This window comes from Pocillopora verrucosa, chromosome 10, assembly GCF_036669915.1.
Source record: "Pocillopora verrucosa isolate sample1 chromosome 10, ASM3666991v2, whole genome shotgun sequence".
Taxonomy (NCBI): Eukaryota; Metazoa; Cnidaria; class Anthozoa; order Scleractinia; family Pocilloporidae; genus Pocillopora; species Pocillopora verrucosa.
The window spans coordinates 21,332,267-21,350,873 of NC_089321.1; the positions used below are offsets into that span (position 1 = coordinate 21,332,267).

At 38.2% G+C, this 18,607-nt stretch overlaps 1 protein-coding gene and 3 pseudogenes across 1 annotated transcript; all 4 read right to left on the bottom strand.

The window, feature by feature from the left end:
• Positions 1–272: 272 nt before the first annotated feature.
• On the bottom strand, positions 273–3,064 carry LOC136283782 (uncharacterized; annotated as a pseudogene).
• A 2,666-nt stretch (positions 3,065–5,730) lies between these two features.
• Positions 5,731–8,324, bottom strand: LOC136283783 (uncharacterized). The gene is made up of 5 exons (XM_066172977.1): positions 8,241–8,324; positions 8,057–8,117; positions 6,802–6,902; positions 6,514–6,692; positions 5,731–5,842 (listed from the first exon to the last, which is right to left on the bottom strand). Exons 1-5 carry the CDS (start codon positions 8,322–8,324, stop codon positions 5,731–5,733), a joined length of 537 nt encoding a protein of 178 aa, XP_066029074.1.
• Positions 8,325–10,617: 2,293 nt separating this feature from the next.
• Positions 10,618–11,929, bottom strand: LOC131773403 (uncharacterized; annotated as a pseudogene).
• A 2,877-nt stretch (positions 11,930–14,806) lies between these two features.
• LOC131774351 (uncharacterized) lies at positions 14,807–17,084 on the bottom strand (annotated as a pseudogene).
• Positions 17,085–18,607: the final 1,523 nt, after the last annotated feature.

Sequence of the window (18,607 nt, forward strand, 5' to 3'; positions counted from 1 at the left end):
GTTTAGGTTCATGTGGAACAACCAGTTGTGCATAAATCTGTCCTATCTAGGCCTAAGCTGAGATTTTTTGTTAGCTGATAGGTGTTAGTAATAGTCTTTACCATACTTGTAGAAGGTTTACATAATGATGTCTTTTGAAAGGGAACATAGTGTTTCGACTTCTTTCATAGTCAGAGCTGTGTCTCCAGGTGATTTCTCTACGTTTTGCATTACTTCTTTTGGTTGTAATATTATCATCCTTCCCTCCCTTGGTTATTGAGGAAACGATCAGTTCATGTGTACTCTAACTCTGAAACATCTTTACTTGCCTTGCACTGACATAAGCTGTTATCTGGATGCTTCCTCAGCTTAATATGCTTTACCTCTCTCCCCTCTATTTTTACTTTATTTAGTTCTTGGTGATACTTTTTGGAGAATGTCCCCCTTTCCTCCAGTTCACATTGTTCAACATCTGCAACTTGTTTCATTTGCAACCTTGCTGCTGCTGCTGCGTCTCTTCTAGGGCGGAAATCCTGAGCCTGTGGGTTTAAGCGTGGATCTGCCACTTGAGTGCTGACGTCACACTCAAGTTCCAATGGGTACAAATGTTGTACTGGTCGTTCCAGCATGCTTTTGGCAGTTTTAAGTTGGACTGCGCGTATGACGCCGTCATTGCCAGGGTAAACTTCATTCACTATGGCCAGCGGCCATGTTCCACGATTCTTGCTGTCAGTTTTCACTATGACGACGTCTCCTTTCTTTGGTTGGAACTTGCTCACTGTGTGCGTCAGGTTGTGTCTTTCTCTTAGTGCTGTAAGGTATTCTCTTTGCCATCGACTCCACATTTTGTCCTTACAGGTTCGCAAATACTTTGCATGTCTCCTGATGTCATGGTCTTTGTCCCACTTGAGTCCCAACATCTTTGATTCACTGGTTGTTTCAGCCGTTTCTCTAATCACTGCTTTGTGTGGAATGTAAAATTCCTTCCCCACGACTTCTACTGGTGCGACTTCAACTACGTTGTTTTGGAGTTGCTCTCTTATTATGCCATCGTATTCCCCGGTCAGATTACTGCGCTGCAGTTTCCTGGTCAAACTTGACAGGCGTCGTAAGCTCCCTTGTTTGTTTGTTGGTAGTTCTGGATGATTTCCTCGCCATGGTAGTCCAGTTTCATACCATCCTTCTGGTGAGTGTTGAAGTTGTTCCTTGAAGTTGTTCCTTGAATTCTGCGTGCACAAAGCTCTGGTCATGCTCTGGTGTGTCTGCAAGCCCCAGTATGTCAAGCCTGCATAAGTCCTCATAGTCACTCTGTGATGTTTGGGTCAGCAGCATCGTGTTGTGGTCAAATTCTGATCCCGGGCTCATAATAAACCATCCCAGTTTAGTTTTCTCTGCCACCGGCTCTCCATCCTGTCCTTTACGACGTGTATAGGAAGTTGGTCCTTCGTGTCAAGGTCTGTGATTTTGACTCCCTTTAAATGTGGGTACTTGTGTACCAGTGTTCCGTACTTTGGATTTTCAATCGATAATAGCTCTGCTTTGTTGACCTTCATTAGCTTCACAGGCATCTGATAATTTCCATCTAAGGATTCCACGACGGTGTCGTACACTTCTAGTTTGGTTACTTTTGAGCTGATTAGCATATCCACACGTCTTGTTTTTGTTTCACTTGGCTTTTTCTTTAGAAGATCCAACAGCTTTGCAGATGCATATGAACTCCCCGCTCCTGTATCTATCAACGCGCGACAGGTAATACCATCGACCTTTACTGTTAATACTGGCATGATTCCTTCATTGTTCTCACTGGCTGTCATCAACGTCTGCTTCCCGCTGTCTGTTTGTTCACGATCACATATCGAGGAGTGATGACGTTTGTGGCAATGTAAACATGTTTTCTTGCTGAAACACTCTGCGGTGCGGTGATTTGGTGTTGCGCAATTAAAACACAGCTTCTTTTTGCGAGAAATTGCTTCCGTTGGTCCACGGTTGAGATTTTCTGGCATTCAGACGATCTATGCGTCGCATCACTGCAATAAACGCACTTGTTTGGTTTACCCTCGCCACCTCGTGCTTGGAAGAGCTTATTCGAGCGGTCACGTTTCGAATTAAATTGCTCTGACGTCTCTTGTTCTTCAACTGGGTTTCTTTTCGTCCACAGTCTTACTGCCTCTGACAACTGGGCGAAATTCCACTTCTCCCACTCTGGATCCATTCGTACTAGGTCTCCCCGAATCGCTGGAAGTTTATCCAGTGTCATGGGCACGTTTCCGTTAACCTCACTCAGTTTATTCATCGTTTCTAACTCTTGTACACAGTACGTCAATGTCTCACTAAACTCACTTATCCTCCTAGGGTTGGCGCTTGTGATGACGGGGAGGGCCATTATTTCTTTTATGTATGCCTTCGTTATTTCGGATTCCTTTCCATAGTTGTTTAATAGTATCGACTTGGCTCTATTGTAGCCCTCAGATGTAAACGGCAAGGCTTCCACAGAGGTTTTTACTTTCGGTCCCAGTAGCCCACACAAATAGGTAAATTTGTTGATGGGTGCCACTTCTGCTTTATCTATCGTTTCTGTAAACTGGCCCCAGAACCTCGGCCAATCCAAGTAAGAACCTTCGAACATTTTTATCTCATTCTTCGGTAACTTCGCTTGCGTTGTTTGTTTGGGTGACCCGCCCCCTTCGTGGCTCTCTTGTGTAGCAAGGTCGTTTTGGAGTTTCATCTTTTGTTCTTGCAGCTTCAACTCGAACTTGAGTTGTTCCTCGCGCGCGTTTGTCTCTTCCTGGCGTCTTCTTTCTTCGAGCCATTTGCGAAGCTTCCCGACCTCTTTGTCAGCTTTCATTAGTTGATGGTCAATCTCGGCATTCCACGTGGCTATGTCACCAAGATCTTCTTCTGCTTCGATTTTTAACGCTTCCAAAGCGCGCTTCAGTTCATCCGCCTCGGATATTGTAGACTGCAACGCTCCCGTGTGTCTCTCGATAGCCTCTACAGATCCTGAATCGAGCACTTGCTGTGTTCGCTTGGCATGGATTCCCAGTTGTGTAAGCTTCGTTTGCAGTTTTCCCTTCGCGTTTTCCATTGCCGTCGGTTGTGTAGCTTTAAAGAAAATTCAGGACTAAATTATACTCACAGCCAAAGTTGATAGCGGTCCCGTCGGAGGTGCCACGTTTGGAGAATGTCCCCCTTTCCTCCAGTTCTCTCCAAAAGTCACAATATGTTTTAAAGTTATTTATTTTCTCACTACCCGATCACATTGAGTACAACTCTCTAACTGATCAATTTACGCGATTGTACATTCTTATATCAGCTCTAGTCTTAGTTTTTGGTTACACAGGAATTTCCGGTCATTGTTGACTCTTACTGGTTCAATCACATGTACAATACAATGGTGTCAAGTTCGCCACGCCCTATAGTCACGCGACTTGATAACAATACGTTTCCGACAACTTCTGGAAAAGCTGTATAGTGCACTAAGGGACTGCATGTGCCCATTTCTGAAGTGTTTGTGTGACCATAAAGGGGTGAAACAAAGCATATGCTCTAAGGTGCTGTTGACCTTAAAGAACTGCTCATCTGCAATATCAGGTCGATTAAACAAAGAAACATTGTCTGTAAAGCAACATTACTGTATGAAACACTTAGAATAAAACTGTTCAGAACTGACCAGGGCCCTAGTTCATTTTGCTTATTTTGATCATTTTTTTCTTCAAAGGCCTCTGATCACCTTTCATCTCTTGGTACTTGCATTTAGCTTGGCAATAACCATGCCTGATATTCCAGAGAAGTCTTATCCATCCAGTCGTGAGGCTTAGGGGCCTCCACTTGGTGACACAACCATTGTGTGACAAGCAACCCGTCTTTTGCCATTTGTTGCCAAGTTTCTGTGAAAAGATTTCTCAGTTCCAGGGGGAGGCATATTCTTAACTTAGTAGGGGTTAGCTTAAATAAGACATTAAGACTGTATTTAAAAGGGAAAATGAAAAAAACCAAAATCTAAATAACTAAATTTTAAGAAGAACATCAAAAGTATTGCAAAACATAAAGTGATAATCTTATCTACAATATCTCTATTCTGATTTAGCTACATTTAGTTAATTTTGGCTGTAAATGAAAGTAAAGATTAGCATAGTCAAATGTGTTACGAAAGCAAGCTCCATTGGCATATACTGTGTGAGAGAAGCATACCCCATATACTTGATCCTTACTTCTTCCACTGCCTGCTTGCTATTGGGGTTATAACGCTGAGACAAATTGGCTGTTAAGCTTGTTAGAAATGGCCTTAGTTGGTAGAGTGTGTATGCCTCAGCAGAATGACAAGCTAGCGTCTAAGAGTTATCATTCAGATGTAAATATGTATTTATATGCAGGAGTCTTTTTCTTGGCGTCACCTTTGCAAATTCAGGGATGCCCTAAATGTAATAATCTTTCCAATACTCTGTATGTGATGACAAATAATGGATGCTCATGGCAATTATCAACCTAGAAAGGAAATCTCCCTAAAGTCAATTCCCTCAACAAGGAGGGATTTCTTTTCCACTTGGACTCTGAACTGCGGACCTGTTTGTTTCTCAAACAGTTTAAGTCAGCATGTAGTTGTTAACAAGGAGAAAGTAATACTGTGGTGACATTTGAACTCAGGAAGTGCTTCTGCATCGTGAGGTGCTTCTGTCCACTACAAACCACTAAGACAATAGTTGTTTGGCCTCTCTGGTGCTCTTACATCGCCATTATCCACCTCCTCTTTTTTATCCTCAATGATGTTTCTCAGACCAATTTTGTCATTATCTGGCTCCTAAAGTAGCTTTGTCCTTTTTATTTTTCAAATCCTTTAATGTCAGAGTCAAAACCACCTTCCAGAATAGAGGAGTTTCTAGCAAAATAATTAGGTGTCCTCTCTCCCTCTCTTATTTCGATCTACAAACATTACGCGATTAACATTGCTGATCCTAGCAATATGCAGGACACGTGTCATATGAACTTTCACTGCGTGAAATAATCCGAATACGGTCCCTTATGTAGGTCTTATACAGTCAGTACACAAAGTCGTGTACGGAATCTATAAGAAGGTGTCATGATGTATAAGGTACTGTTTAAGGATCAGTATACATCAGGCTATGCCAAGAAAATAGCAGGATCTTATACACTTGTAGCAGGATTTCTTATACGCCAGTACTCGTTTCAGTATACATGTTGTATACTGAAGGAATTATAAGGTATACTGATTTTGTGTTGAAGGCACGTATACAGTCGTTGCAGGATTTCTTATTCATTATTACACAAGTCCGTATATATGATGTATACTGCATGAAGCAGGAAGGGTACTGATAGTAGAAGGTGCGTATTGTGGGGCTTTAACGAGCCTTTTTTGAGCAATCTTAATGGGAAAATTCACCATTGTCGAGTATTCTTACGGGGTACGTTCAGCGTTAAAGATTTTTGCATTGCTTAGGTGTGATCTAGGTGGAATCATAAAATCGTGAATAATCTCATGCTTCAATTACAAATAGCTGTTAATTTATTTCAGTATTCCTCAGTCAGGTGTTGTTTTTTTCGTAGTACATATACATTAAAAAAAACTAAAAAACCTAACATTTGTGTTTCTCAAAAGTAGTATTGTTAATAATAATGCGAAGAATGAAAGCTGAAAATCTAATTTACGAAAAGGTATAATCCAATGATTAAAAGTTGTGATTTATGTACAATCACACCATTCCTTTAACACACACACCCACACAGAAAAACAAACTATTCGTTCTCAAAATCACAATCGCTTCCTGAGGAGCTGTCATTATCACTTTCTTCTCCTTCTCTTTCTTCCACTCTGCTTTCGTCAGTGGTCTCCTCATCCTCAAGTTCTCTGTTGAACCAAAAAAAATGTTAGTTAAACAATGTAACAACCTTGTATAAAGGAAACAAGCATATTACGAAATTTTTCATAGCATGCAATATATAGAGACAGAGAATTTTACATCGGTTTACATAGTTTATACATTCTTCTGTGCTTCACTTTCATAGTTGGTAAACTAAAAGTAAAAGCGACAGCATCCAATAAGGAGTGTAAAGGCTAAGCAGTATTCTTACATTTCGGTTTGTTCCTGCTCTTTCCTTTGCATGATTTCCCTTCATTCATCGGACAGCGCCCATCTAGGAGAACCTGTGGGTGGCTCTCTTTCTACAGGCTCCCCTTACGAGCCTTTGTTCGTTTCCACTTTTTGTTTGTTGCGTTTTCTGTCTTTTCGCTGCGCTTGTCAAGCCTAAGACAATAACAATATTATAATTAGAAGATGCCGTTGACTTGACTGAAACCGTGAAGTAAATCCAACCCCTAAACAAAAACGGGCAAAAAAGCGCTAATGGGTGACTAACAAATAAACTGACTTTAAAGCCTACCTGACATTTACAGTCCATCATTGCCAATAACAAGTAACAGTCTGGCAATACCGGACAATTTTTAAGGATAGAAACATTTCCATCTTTTTTGCTATTAGAAATACCAGTAAAGGACTAAACCTTTAGTATGCTTCTTACTTGTTTAGGAAAGCTTCAAGAGTTTTGCTCCTGTATTTTGGGGGCCTAGACACCCATCCTCCTTCGCCTTCATCAGTATCTGTGTCATCATCGTCACTAGACATGTGCTCTTTACTTAACTTTGCGAAGGCACGGGACTCAGTCTCATCCTTGACATGAGCTTTTCTTCTCTCATATTTCTATGAGATAAAGAAAAATTTGCTTTTTAGTACTTTTCAACTAACTTTCATTGCATCATTCAAAATGTATCATTTAAGTTATTTTAATGCATATTAACTGTATACTTACTCGTTCTTTTCGAAGATTTTTCTTATTTTTCAATTTTATTTCATCCGTTATTTTTCCAAGGGCAATCCTCCGTAAGTGCTCATGATACTTTTTGGCAGTCCCTGAAAAAAACAAAAAAGGCTTTAATTTCAAAATTGCGTGATTGGGGCCTTATTATCTGTTATGGACAATAAATCTTGGTTGCAGTGGTGTCCTCTAGTTTTAAATTGCTTATATGGTAAACTTACGTTCCAATGCTCGTGATGAGACATGTTTGCTGGTGGGCTTTAAATCTTGTCTTCTCAACAAATATTTCCGATAAAACTTTATGAAAACAACTCTAATCCGGCAAAAATAGCAATTCTCTGTATGTTTTTGCAAAATTAACAATTAGTGACTGGTAAATGACTAAAGGAAAGACTGGCGATGTAAGGTAATCAAGGTTATTCTGCTGCTATAATAATACTAATGATACTAAAAGGTTTTATATGACATTAATATCCTAATGTTCAAAGGCGTTTTACAACACCAGTGAAAATCTTAAAAACTCAGAATAAGAATCAGTCTAAAAGTAATATCAAAAGGTTTCTTTTTAAATCTTTTTCTAAAAATGGGCAACGCCAAACTATTTTTAATGTCATATGGCAAAGCATTCTACATTGTTAAGGCTGCCACAGAGAAGCATCTAGCACCATATGTTTTTAAGTTGTGTGACAGAATAAAAAGATTTCTAACTGATTAATGTAATTAACCCAATGGGGTGTAGGGTGTAAGCATATCCCATATATTCAATGGTGCCAAGTTGTTGAGTGCCTTATGGGTTATGAATCAAATTATAAAATTATGCAAAGTTTCACTGGAAGTCGATGGGTACAATATGATCATTCTTTCTTGTAAGGGTGATGAGTCAAGTAGCGGCAGTTTGGATGTGCTGTGAGGTAGGCCGTAAAGTAGAGCATTACAGTGAGCCAACTTTGGAGACTTAAATGCATGAACTTGTAGTTCAGTGATGGACAGCGTTAGGAGCTTCATGATGCAGTTGATGTTTCAGAGATGATAAACAAAGATTTTCAAATATTAGCAACATGTTCATTGGAACAAACGTGACTATCAAATAGTACACCAATATTCCTCGTTTTCTGCGAGGAGCGAATGGTTTCTTCACAACTGAGATATCTCAAAGAAGTGGTCTTAAAACATATTTGGTGGAGATTGTCAATAGTTCAGTCTTGTCTCTATTTAGATCTAGGGCAATTAATCAGCATCCAGTGATTACTTTCATTGACACAGCTCTCCATGTCAAACACAGGTAGATCTCTATCACCAGGTATAGTTGGCTGGATGAACAAATAGAGGTGTGAGACATCAGCATAGAAATGATAGCTTGAATTGAATTTCCTTTTAATGTCTGAAAGCGGTGACGGGTAAAGAAGATGTTAAATGGGTACTAAAGCAGATACTTGATAAACTCCACATCTAAGAGGATGTTTCACAGAGGTACCACCGTTAATAGAAACATACCACATAAGATCAGACAGGTTCATGTAAGATTGTAACCATAGTAGAGGCTCACCTGTTATACTAAAAAATGAGAGAGCTGAACGTCATAATAAACAGCATCAAAAACAGCACATAAGTTATCTCCTTTCTCAAGCAATTATTTGACCTTGTCCAAGTTATGAGCCCAGCACAAAGATTTTTCTTAATTCAGCTGATCAATAAGCGTAGAGGCAAATCTATGTTGATCTTTGTTGGCTTTCCATCAAAGCCGAGGTAGCTTTTTGAACTTTAACTTTTTTATCTCACAAATATGGGAATCAGCAGTGTGGGAAATTGCCCTCTTGTGATCAGATAATTAGTTGTCTAGCATTTGGTTCATCAAATCGAGGACTCTATGCCCATGGCTACATCTACAAGATTTGTTTTGATTATTCAATAAAACGGTGAGAGCTTTGACTCTGCCATCTCCTTCCAATAACTCATGACATACCCTTCAATGATCAGTTGATTTCTTAGCTTAAAGTGCATTAGCCAGAGCACTAAAACTTAAAGCTTATTTGTAAACCATATGCAACAGACACAAGATTGATTTTCGAGACAACTTTTATTTAAATCAGTGATAAAGTTTTGGAGAATAGTTATAATTTATTTTAATCATCAGTGACTAGTGACACGCCACAGTCTATACATCTTCCTGTTGAACACCCAGTTCACTTTGGTGGCTCTCATTCTTGCATCCATTTCCTCCAGCAAACTTAAGCTGGGCACCAAAATTCAATAGATATCAAATAGATATTTTGAGCCTTTAAAATTCTATTTTATGCATTCGTTTGGAGGAATGGGCCACAAAAAATAAAGCCCAAGTTGACACACACGGGAGCAAAAATGATAAAATTAATCTTTATTTACCCTGATTAAACAAATCACCTGAACCCAGAGGGAACAGTTGGTAAAAGCTTTTAATCAGCACTGTAATTATGAAACACATGTTAAAAATATATACACATCTAAATAAAAGAACTAATAGGAAGATCATAACTATATCGGAAATAATTATAATATATGCATAAAAAGGAAAAGCGTAAAAGATAGATACATACTAATGAGAATGAGAATGCTCCTTCATATCTGAATCAAAAAATACCTTAAAACCTTATTTTTCTGCATGTCATGAATACAATATTTACGGTGAGCTGATAACAATATGTATTGTTTAGTTTTCTAATCGCTAGGAAATCTCTTTGTCTCAATCTCCCTAAGCCTGCCCATATGTAGCAATATTTAATCCTTTTATATTTATATTTGATTTAAACTTATTTTCTTTTAAATTTAAACTTCATATCCAACATGTACTTAAATTTAAAACAAATTCTTATTTAAACTGTTTAATACTAGTTTAAGTTTTTCATTGAATCTAGTTTCCCATTTAATTTTAACATTTTAACTGTGCTTTTAACTTTGTTGCAATATTTCTTTCAGTTGCTTAGGTTTGATTTAATCCTTTTCAGTCATTTAAATTTAAACTTTTTAAAACTTATGTAAAGTTACGAATTATTATTTGTATTTGATTTAAACTGCGAAATTATATTTAAACTTCCTGGGGCGAGGTTGACCAAGGTCACGTGAGTGTCACATGTTCATCATCAGTGGCCGTTATGTTTGGCGGGATATCAGAACGACTTCAATAAGTTTTGATTCCTTAGACTTTCTTGATTTTGCTGTCAGTTTGCTGGGAAGGAAATAAGCTCCGTCAATCCGAACAAGGAGAATGAAACAATGGCTGATGGCTGATGGGCTAGAGAAATTTTTGAAATATGTGTTGGAGAATCCAAGGAAATAAATGGAGGCATTCACCATGAAAGTGGAGGAGACGACTGTGAGAACTTGCTAAATGAACTGCTGTTGCACGTCAATTTACTTAGCAAGACTGTCCAGTTCTTGTATAAAATTGGAAATATATCATCTCTTGACAATCAGAATAAGATAAAATGGAAAGATCTGGAAAATGTTTATTCTGAGGTAGAAAAGGAATTTGTATGTCTCAAAACCCAGAAATTCTGTGTTAAGAAAAAGTAAAGTCACACATATATTTCTTCCAACTCAAAATCCAATAAATTGCATTCCAATAAATAAGGAGTTTACCGAGACCCACAAGTGCCCTCCATATATAGTGCTTTGTTTGGTAGCTTGTAAGAAATGTTAATAACCATTTTCATTGCACTGCATTGAGAATGAGTGAAATTATCTCCGAAGAAGATTTTGTTACTGTTTAACCCTGGACACCATAATATCACTATGCATTTAAACAAAGCAGTACCATAAAAAAACAAAGGGAAATTACCTGTTTACGTCAATACTGATGTAATCTGGCTGGAATTTAAACCAGGGCATCCAATCTATTAACAGCCACTCCTTCATTTCTCTGCAGTTTAGAGACCGTTGATTCTCTGGAAGTCCCCTTCCATCAACTGCTTTGTGCCAGTTGTAAATTCTCTTAATGACACGGGCCCCACTTTTATGGCCTTTCTGTTCCAGAAATGAAATAACTCCAGGATTAATTGGGTGCTCACAGTCTGGCACCAACTGCTTGTTTTTGCCAGTAAGTGCCTCATATGTCAAGCCAGTAGATGGGTCATGAAGAGCATCTCTGAGGAACCGTAAAGAAAGCAACTGTTTAAACTAAAACATTTAACCATATTAAATTATCAAAAGAACTTCATACCATGACTACTAAGTTGCAGATAAAAAGATATTTTGCTCACACCCATACTTCGTGCTTCATTCCTGGAATCACAATCAGTAATAAAACCTAAAAAATAGAAAAAAAAATTGAAGGAAAGATGTAGACATTTTCACAATAAAAGAAGCAATGACTGCAAATGCTGTAATGCATGGGTTTTAACCACTTTGTGGGTCTTTGTGTGGGATCTGAATACCTAAAGTAAATAACTGCAATGTATGAAACCTCTTCACCTACCTACAACTGTCATTCCTTCACTTCTCATAGCATCCTCTAAATCCATCTCTAATTTTCTCAATTTTAAATCAGTTAGAGACTTTTAGGGCATGAAACGCACAGGAATTGCATATGGTTTCTTGTTTCTTAATTCATCTGCAATCATAAACACCAATACATGGCTAGCAGCAGTAGGCTTCTTTGAGAACAACTCTTTTAGATAAATTAACAGGCTTGATTTCAATGCGGTAAGATTTCTGGTGTTTGCATTTCTCATACTGTCTGCAAATGATCTCAGCTCCACTTGCAAATTTCTGCATTTCTCCACCAGTTTTTCAAATTCCACCACACTCCAAGGCGATTCCATCAATTTCTGGTCTGATGACTTTCCAACTTGAATTGCCTTGGTGTAAACACCACTAGCAACCTCAACACCAGCAGTAAGAAATTCAAAATCACTCTCCAGATCAACCAGCAACTTCTCTATTTCTCTCTTTTAGCAAGCTTCACAAATACATATCTGGTCTTGTAATCAGTATACAAATTCTTGAGAGAGCCATCTTCAAGATCTTCATCGCCAGACCATGTTCCACGCATGCTCTCCCTTGAGCCCTTTCTGACATCAAAGGCATCTGCCTTGATCCACCATCTTCCTTGTGGGTTAGAAGTTTTTGCTTGTTTGAGCACTTTCATCTAAATTTAGTAGGATCAAACATTGACTAACATTTAGAAACACTGATAGCAAACATAGATGCGTGAACAGTCTAGTGACCATCCTCATTTTAATTGCAGAAACCTAAAGGTTATACCCAGTAGACTGGATTTCTTACAAGTACTCATTGAATCCACTTGAATTATACATTAACCAAGTTAAGAATAAGCAAGAAACACAGTCTTTAAGCAGAATGAAAAGAAAATGCAACTCGAGTTAGATGGCAGTGAGTAATGTTTGGAGTACCTAATAAACCAGTATTTATTTGAGTAAAAATACTACTTTTTTAGAAATTAAAGTTATTGCAATCAAAATTTGAACTTCTTTACCTTTAGGCCATCTATTTCTAACTTTATCATCGCTACATTTAAATTAGTTATCAACTGTCCACCAAAAATGATGCAGGGAAATTACAAAACTTACTTGAATATCAACTGTTTTAGAAAATCCAGAAGTTGAGATGTATTGCTGGATCTGGCGTACTCCAATGCTTGCAATATTAGTTTTGCTCTTGAAAGAAAAATGACATTGTATACATCAGGTTATTTCAAAGCCAAACAACTTACACCCGTACACACCCAAATAGAAATTATTTTCCTTAGCACCTCATGATTACAATTATTGTGCCAAACGTCTGGAATTAATAATATTTGTTTAGGAACTGGTACCACAGATATTTAAATCAGGAAAACTGTGTTGTTCTGTTAGTAATGTATTTTTTTACGTTGGCCATGGGAAAAATAGTTCTATTTCCATCTAGCAAGTGCAAGATGAGGAAAATCAGTTAAAAAAATTAACAACTGATAAGGTTACCTCAGTTTTGATTACCTAGGATACAAAGGGCACATCAACCATACACCTGGAATAAGAAATGTGTGTTGACCTTTAACCCTCTTACATTGGCCTTCAACAACCAATTTAATACCAACCTTCAGAGGATTGTACATCCCAGGATTCCTTGTTGTACAGTTTCCAGTAGGTTGCACACCATGAATCCTTTCCATACGCTGGAAGGACAGTAATCCAACTTCTATATCCATTTGTTGGCTTGTTCTGGCATTGGTCCACAAGTGGGAAGCATGTGCTATTTCTTTGATGTCCACTGTCAAGCAGACTGAAGACTCCTGTAATGCACTTTGAATAATGTCAATCTCTTCCACAGATTCCATTTCAAAAGACTCCTCTTCAAGAAACTCCACTTCAACTGACTCCTCTTCAACTTCAACAGACTCTTCTTCAACAGTCTCCTCTTCCACTGACACCTCTTCACCTAATACCTCTGGTTCAATTTCATACTGCCATGCTGGTCCTCTATGGAGACAGCCACTTATGCCCAAAATGGGAAAACATTGTTGCCAGCCACGATACATAATGCTCCTCAATACCAAGCATTTGAGTTGTTCCCTTTGCGAAGAAATGAATGTTATAATCCAGCAAACCAAATGGTATTTGGTTAAGAGGCATCTGAGGAATATCATCTTCAAAGCATTTTGCTAAGTCAACAAAGTATGTTTGCCATGTGTAAACAAATTTTTCATGGCGCTTAGGCTTGAAACCAGAAGGTCTGTTTTGACATATTGAAGGAATTCATGTCCCCCACTTTCCATAACAGCTATCTTAAACAAATGACTTAGAATCTGCGACTGCAACAAAGTCTTTGATCAGATCCCCAACACTGCGAGTAAGTGGTTGTGTATCCTTACATGGAGAAAACTGGATGATAGGGGACAGAGGATTATCAAGTGTGAGTGCAGTTGACCTTTGTGAAGTGCTGCTGGGCTGAAGTTCACCAAAATCAAGTCCACTGGAAACATAATCAATTTTCAATGCCTCCTCTGCCTCTGACAGCGTCTTGAAATGTATAGATAAGTGCTTTGTCACCCTTGTTCAACAACTGCTACCTAAAGACAAAAGAACCAGTAGTGAGTTCCCCAAACGAGGAAGAAACAGTGTTACTGAGCTTGTTGAAATTAAAACACATCAGATTAACATCATGGAAATTATAGCAAAGGATGGAATTGTTATTCAAAACATAATGCACTTTTTTTTTTTTTTAAACAATTTTATTTACAAGACGATCACTTACACTACTAACAGTATTAATTACACTTACATTGTACTTGCTACTTACACTACTGATACTTATACTTACACTAATTATGCATACACTACATTACGATACATGTATTACAATACTATTAACATTAACTTAATTTACGGTTGGCGTGTTTACAAAGTTCTTTTCAATTAAAAGACAATCACAAGTAAACATACAGGTCTCAAAAATGCTACATTGCTTTGGATATTTACTTTTGATATAGCTTAAACAAATGTTTATGAAATTAAGTATAAGTCTAACCTAAAACAACAGCAGCATGAAAAATTAAAGTAAAAAAGCCCACGTGCGATAAAATTTTGGAAGTTCTTTTTTTGCGGTCGTGATCTCTTTTAGGATAATGCACTTGAATAAAGTTTGACAAACCTCTCCTTGAAGAATTACAAGTCTTGTTGACCGCATCAGCAACCATCCCAAAACTTGGGGTCAGACCGTATAGGCCATTTGTCAAAACCAGCGTTGCACAACAATAGGCCTTTTGCGAAATTATAACATGCTATAATCTAAATGGAGGTATTTTACACTATAAACACTCAAAGGACTTGCTCACTAGTAACAGGAACGTTTGAATCTATTGAACACACACCGATTTCTTCGGCATTGACATATTGGTGAGTTGGAAATAAAAGCGCTTTTATTGCGCACTAAAAGCTAAATGGAAGAAAAACTCAAATTTGTTAAGAAACTAGCCGATAAATTAGAAGAGAATTCGAACAATCCGTACTTTTCGTCGTTTATATATTCAGAGTGCCTCTGAAAGTTCCTTTAAGGAGAGGCGTTTTGCTGGCTCTTCGCAGAGCAGTTCTGGCCACCTTCAACGATCTTGCTGTCGCTGTTGGGAGCAAATCCAATACTGCCAAAACTATTTTCCCTATAGAAAATATGTCAGATTGGGCACTCTGCCTGCCACTCCCGTTGACAATTTTGGAGGCAATGTGTGGATACTGTTCTCAATACTTCTCCTGTTGATGGGTGGACATGGACATCGCCGGCTTGGGATCTGACGAGAAACGAGCTTTCCCAAAATCGATGATCACAGGGTTCCACTCCTCTCCTCGTTGCTCCATTACCACGTTGTTGCTCTTCATGTCGTTGTGAGGAATACCACACGAATGAATGTGGTTTAACGCCTCGATAATTTTTTTTTTTAAATTTCAAGCCAAGTAGGCTTTTCTAATTTTTCTTTCTTTATGGCTTTGTGTAAAGTGAGGCCTTTGTTTTTGTTCCTGTGGAACTTGGTGACAAGTCGAATGGGCTCGCTCTTGGTTATGATACCAAAGAGTAGAGGGACACCACGGTGATCTTTCAGGTGTTTGATCATGGTCGCTTCATAAGTAAGTAATAACTTTATTTAACGAGGGTAAAGACATTGATTACTGGTCACCCAGTAGTTTTCATAATGGCCCTCCAACAATTAAAGTCCTAAAATGTATCGATTGAATAATTGACTACCTATATAATCTACAAACTAAAATTACATTAAGAACTACTATTAATACAATATTGATTGATTTGCTACCAATGAAACTAAAAAGTTTTACAAATCTTAAAATGATCAAGAAAAGAAGTCGTACTACGGTAAAATTTAACTAAGTAATTTTTAAAATTAGTATGAGAGAGTGTCTTTGGTTCGGGATCAAGTGCGTTCCACAAACGGCAAGCGCTTGAGTGAAACGTTCTAAGGCCAGAGTTCCTTTTACAAACTGGTGTTGTAATATTGTTATTAGAAGCGGATCTCGTGTTATAATTATGGGTGTTACTTATATGTTCAATATATTTATTAAAATAAGCCGGGCAATGTCCTTGATTTATTTTATGAAGCAAATAAAGCTTCCTAATACGTATGATATCATCTATAGGCAGCCAATGTAATTTGTTAAAAAGCTTGACTGAGTTTTCGTGAGTATCAGCATCTAAAATAAGCCTAGCACATTGTTTCTGTAGTCGTAAAACTCTTTGGAGATTACCAACGGTACAGTTGCCCCAGACCATACAACAATACTCTAGTATTGGCTTGATGAGGGCATTGTATAACATTTTCCTGCAAGCAAAGGTTAAATAAACCTTTTTTCTTTTAAGGAGACATATTCTAGAGTTTAACTTTTTAATCAAACAGTCAATGTGTAAGTTCCATGAAAGGTTTGAGTCAATGACAATTCTGAGCAGCTTTTCCCCTGCCACTTCCTCTAATTTGATATTATTGATATAAATTTCCATTGTAGTCTCGCTGCTTTGGGATAGCCTTTGAACAGAACCAATTAGCAGGTGTTTGGTCTTCTTTGTGTTTGGTATCATCCTGTTCAATTTAAACCAACTGTTGGCCTTGTCTAGACTATTATTAAGAGTGTTTTGAATATCTGTACAATTGGTTCCGCTCGACCAGATCGTTGTATCATCGGCATATATGTCGACTTCAGTGTTCTTTAACAGGAGGGGTAGATCATTCATATAGATAGAAAACAGAAGCGGACCTAAAATGGAACCTTGTGGTACCCCGACTTCAAGATTTAAAGGGCTAGACAACACACCGGAGACGGATACAACTTGTGTGCGGCCTGTTAAGTAAGATCTGAACCAGTCTAGTGTGTTTGTTGCAGTGTGGTATTTATCAAGTTTAGCAAGTAAAATGTCATGGTTGACTAAGTCAAAGGCCTTGCTTAGGTCTAAAAAGACAGTACCAACGAGTTCACTGTTGTCCATGGCTTTCAACCAGTTGTCGGTAATATTAAGCAGAGCAGTTTCACATGAGTGATATGGGCGGTAAGCGGACTGGTTACTGTATAGTAGATTGTTGCTTCGTGGCGCACTTCGCTTCTCAGGTGAGCGAGGTCGACGTTCTTCCTCTCTTTAAATTCTTTGACAGCTACCAACATATCTCTGTAAAAGGCTAGGTAGCAACTGCCAAATGACCCAGCACCAAGAAACTTCGTCGTTCTCACAACTAGCGATGGGTCAATTTCTTTGAACTTTCACCGCTCCTTATCTTCGTTGCGCTTCTTCTCCTCTGCTAGCTTTTTCATCGCTTTCTCATCGCTTTCTCCGTGGATTTTTTTTTGCCTCCACCTCTTTCATGCTTCCTCTTTGATCTTTTTCAGCTTCTCTTTGTCCTTCACTGTTCTTCGTTTGTTCCTGGCCATGGCAGACTTAACTTTTACCAGATATACAATTCAAAGTAATCAGTAGAAAACGAGTGAAATGTCCAGCTATTGAAAGCGTTTCAAGTAATTACACTAATGTTAGTATCAAAGCGCTATTAATGAAATTCTAGAAGTTCTGCGTAGCACGGAAAACCTTCAGAAGAAGAAGTGTGAGAAGACCTCCTTACAATGAAAAACGGCCTATTGTGCTTTTTTAGTACTAGTTTACTAGCGGCCTTAACATCACATTACTGCGCTCGAGGCAGAGTGCGTTACATTCGTCAAGTTCTACAATGAACAAGAGATCGTTTGGCCTCCCCCAAGAATAAGAACGGGAAGGTCTATCAGTTACAAGCAATGGATAAGTGGGATTGTAGAAAGTATCAATTCCTCCCTACATCCAAAAGCCGCTGGTATGTAATTTTTCTCTTTTTCATTCTTCACACGCTCGAATAGTTGTTAAAATTAAAATTGTGTAATCAAAATGCCACGTCGCCAAATGTGGTTTTAGTTTAACCAGCCTCTAGTGAGGTGCTTACGCAAAAAGTTTTTCGAAGGGAACAACAGTGCTTACCGATTTAATATCTTCTCAAGAACATCTCAAAGTCTATCAAAACGCAGAATTAAAAAATAGCAAGAATTACTGGTTCATGTTAAAAATCATCTAGGAAGACTTCTTATTTCAAAACTATCCTCGAGAGCACTGTTACTTTGCTCTAGTTGTTTAGAGTGACTTACTCATTACTTTCATTGTCTGTGCGCGCTTTCTTTGACGAAGTATGGGACATACAAGAAGTCAAGAAGTCAAGAAGTCGAGCTGGTGGCTTGATAGCTTTTGTACGGGAAGATATTCCTGTCTGTCGACGACGTAATCTGGAGCCCGAATCAGTCGAATCATTATGTCTTGATGTCATGGATTCTAAAAAGGCTCGCTTTATAGTGTGTGCGTGCTACAGATCACCTAAATTCTGTAAAATTACTGATTTCTTGTCGTCGCTTACATCAGCTATTGAACTTATGTATACAAGCCGTCAGGAAATATTATTGATTGGTGATTTTAATATCGACGTGCTTGTTGGGGAGCACGGTGTTGTTGCTGAGGATAACTCACTCATGGACCTTTGTGATAGGTTCTGTTTGCAAAACCAAATTAGTGAACCGACAAGGGTGACTGAAAAAACAGTCTTTACTCGATGTCATTCTCGCTAGCCATCCGGAACGATATGCAACTTGTGGTAATTTGCATATGGGTCTCAGTGATCACGATCTTATCTATGCGGTGCGAAAGAATAAATTACCTAGGGCTAAGGCACGTGAAATTGAATACAGAAGTATGCAACAATTTGACTTAAAAAAATTTTTAAATGACCTAAAAACTGTTCCCTGGAATTCCGCTTACATTTATG

Coding starts and splice junctions, on each gene's coding strand:
- LOC136283783 (XM_066172977.1), bottom strand. CDS start 8,324: ATGAACCTGTCTGATCTTATGTGGTATGTTTCTATTAACGGTGGTACC. Junction 6,903..8,056: donor GGAGAGCTGTGTCAATGAAA/GTAATCACTGGA, acceptor TGTTTTTTTCAG/GGACTGCCAAAAAGTATCAT. Junction 5,843..6,513: donor CTTGAAGCTTTCCTAAACAA/GTAAGAAGCATA, acceptor TTGGTTCAACAG/AGAACTTGAGGATGAGGAGA.